Genomic DNA, 1,556 nt, shown 5'->3' with positions numbered 1-1,556 from the left:
CCCGTCCGCCGTCATCCCCGCAGAGCCGAGCGCCTCGGACGAGAGCTCCCTGTCGGACGCCGTGCTGCCGGAGGAGGGTAAGGGGGCCGCGGGGACGGGCTGCCCCCCGGCACCCTGCCACCCTCATGCCTCCCCGTGCCCCGCAGAGGAGACCCCACCATCCCGGCCAGCGCCGCCGGCCCCGGACCGACCCACCGCCACCGCCACCGAGGGTCGCCCACACTCGCCTGCCCGCTCCTGGAAGGAGACCAGCTTGGACCAACCCTACGAGAAAGCCGGGAAGCCCGGAGCCGACGCCAGGTAGGGGGAAACCGGGTGCCACCGCGGCGGCGGCTCTGCCCGGTCGCCCGCCATCCCCGGCTCACCCGTTCCCCCGCAGCGGCGACGCGGCGGGCTCGCTGGCGCCCCGGCCGCCCCGGCCCGGCGAGATGCCCCCCTACCACTCGGTGCCCGTGCGGAGCCTGGTGCTGTGCCGGCGGCTGGGCTCCAGCGCCCCGAGCACGCCGGAGCCGCCGGGCCGGCGAGGACAGTGCCCGTCCCTGAGGTACGAGCGCGGGCTGCCGGCGGGGGCTTTGGCGATGGGCTTCGCCCGGATTTTCGGGGGCGAGGCGGTTGATCCGGCGCCGCGTGGCTTCTCGCCCAGGGCGGACGGGTGCTGGGAACCCGCCGAGCCCCGGGGCCGCGGCGCTTTGCCCCGCCGCCGCCCCACCTGCTACACCGTCACCGTGCCGGCSTACTGCTTCCCGCCGCCCGGCCCCGCGTACCGCTCCGGCTCCGACGACAGCAATTCGGACGGCTCCGGCATCTCCCACGCCGCCTCTCCCGGAGGCGGCGACGGTGGAGGCAGCCCTGCCGGCTCCTGCCGCCGGCCGCCGGCCGCTGAGCCACCCCACGCTGCCTGCTGTTCCCGGGGCGCCCCGCGGCTGCCGGGCGCTTTCCGCTACGAGCAGGATCTGGCCCCGCTGCGCTACCAGCGCCTGGTGCCGTCGCACAGCCGCATCGTGCGCACGCCCTCGCTCAAGGACTATGCGCCGGGCGCCGGCCGCGGCCTCTCCAAGGCGGCCGTGTCGGAGGAGCTGCAGTCGTGGCACCAGCGCGCCCGGCTGCGCGGCGCCCGGCCCCACTCGCTCGACCGCCAGGGCGCTCTACGGGGCCGCGGCGGGCCCGGCCGCGAGACGTACCCGGTGCGTGGGAGCCAGCCCCGGACTCAGGTACGGTGCGCCGTGGCCAGCAGGGCAGGATCGGGGTCCCATGAGGGTTCCTGGGGCAGGATCGGGGTCCCATGAAGGTCCCCAGGGTAGGATGGGGGTCCCATGAGGGTTTCTGGGGCAGGATTGGGGTCTCATGAGGGTCCTTGGGGCAGGATGAGGGTCCCATGARGGTYYCTGGGGCAGGATTGGGGTCTCATGAGGGTCCTTGGGGCAGGATGAGGGTCCTATGAAGGTCCCTGGGGCAGGACGAGGGTGCCATGAGGGTCCTTGGGGCAGGATGAGGGTCCCATGAAGGTCCCTGGGGCAGGATTGGGGTGCCATGAGGGTCCTTGGGGCAGGATGAGG

General features: G+C 74.8%; 1 protein-coding gene across 1 annotated transcript in view; it reads left to right on the top strand.

The window, feature by feature from the left end:
• The window catches only part of INAVA (innate immunity activator), a 6,969-nt gene that overhangs the window by 4,376 nt on the left and 1,037 nt on the right, over nt 1-1,556 (top strand). Inside the window, exons 3-6 of the mRNA XM_026056847.1 lie at nt 24-77; nt 147-300; nt 380-544; nt 644-1,211. Of these exons, the coding sequence (XP_025912632.1) occupies nt 24-77; nt 147-300; nt 380-544; nt 644-1,211 (941 nt within the window). The remainder of the gene's footprint in view (nt 1-23; nt 78-146; nt 301-379; nt 545-643; nt 1,212-1,556) is intronic.

The sequence above is a fragment of the Apteryx rowi genome, unplaced genomic scaffold (assembly GCF_003343035.1).
Source record: "Apteryx rowi isolate R43461 unplaced genomic scaffold, aptRow1 scaffold_1330, whole genome shotgun sequence".
Classification (NCBI taxonomy): domain Eukaryota; kingdom Metazoa; phylum Chordata; class Aves; order Apterygiformes; family Apterygidae; genus Apteryx; species Apteryx rowi.
This window is presented reverse-complemented; position numbering and strand designations above follow the sequence as displayed.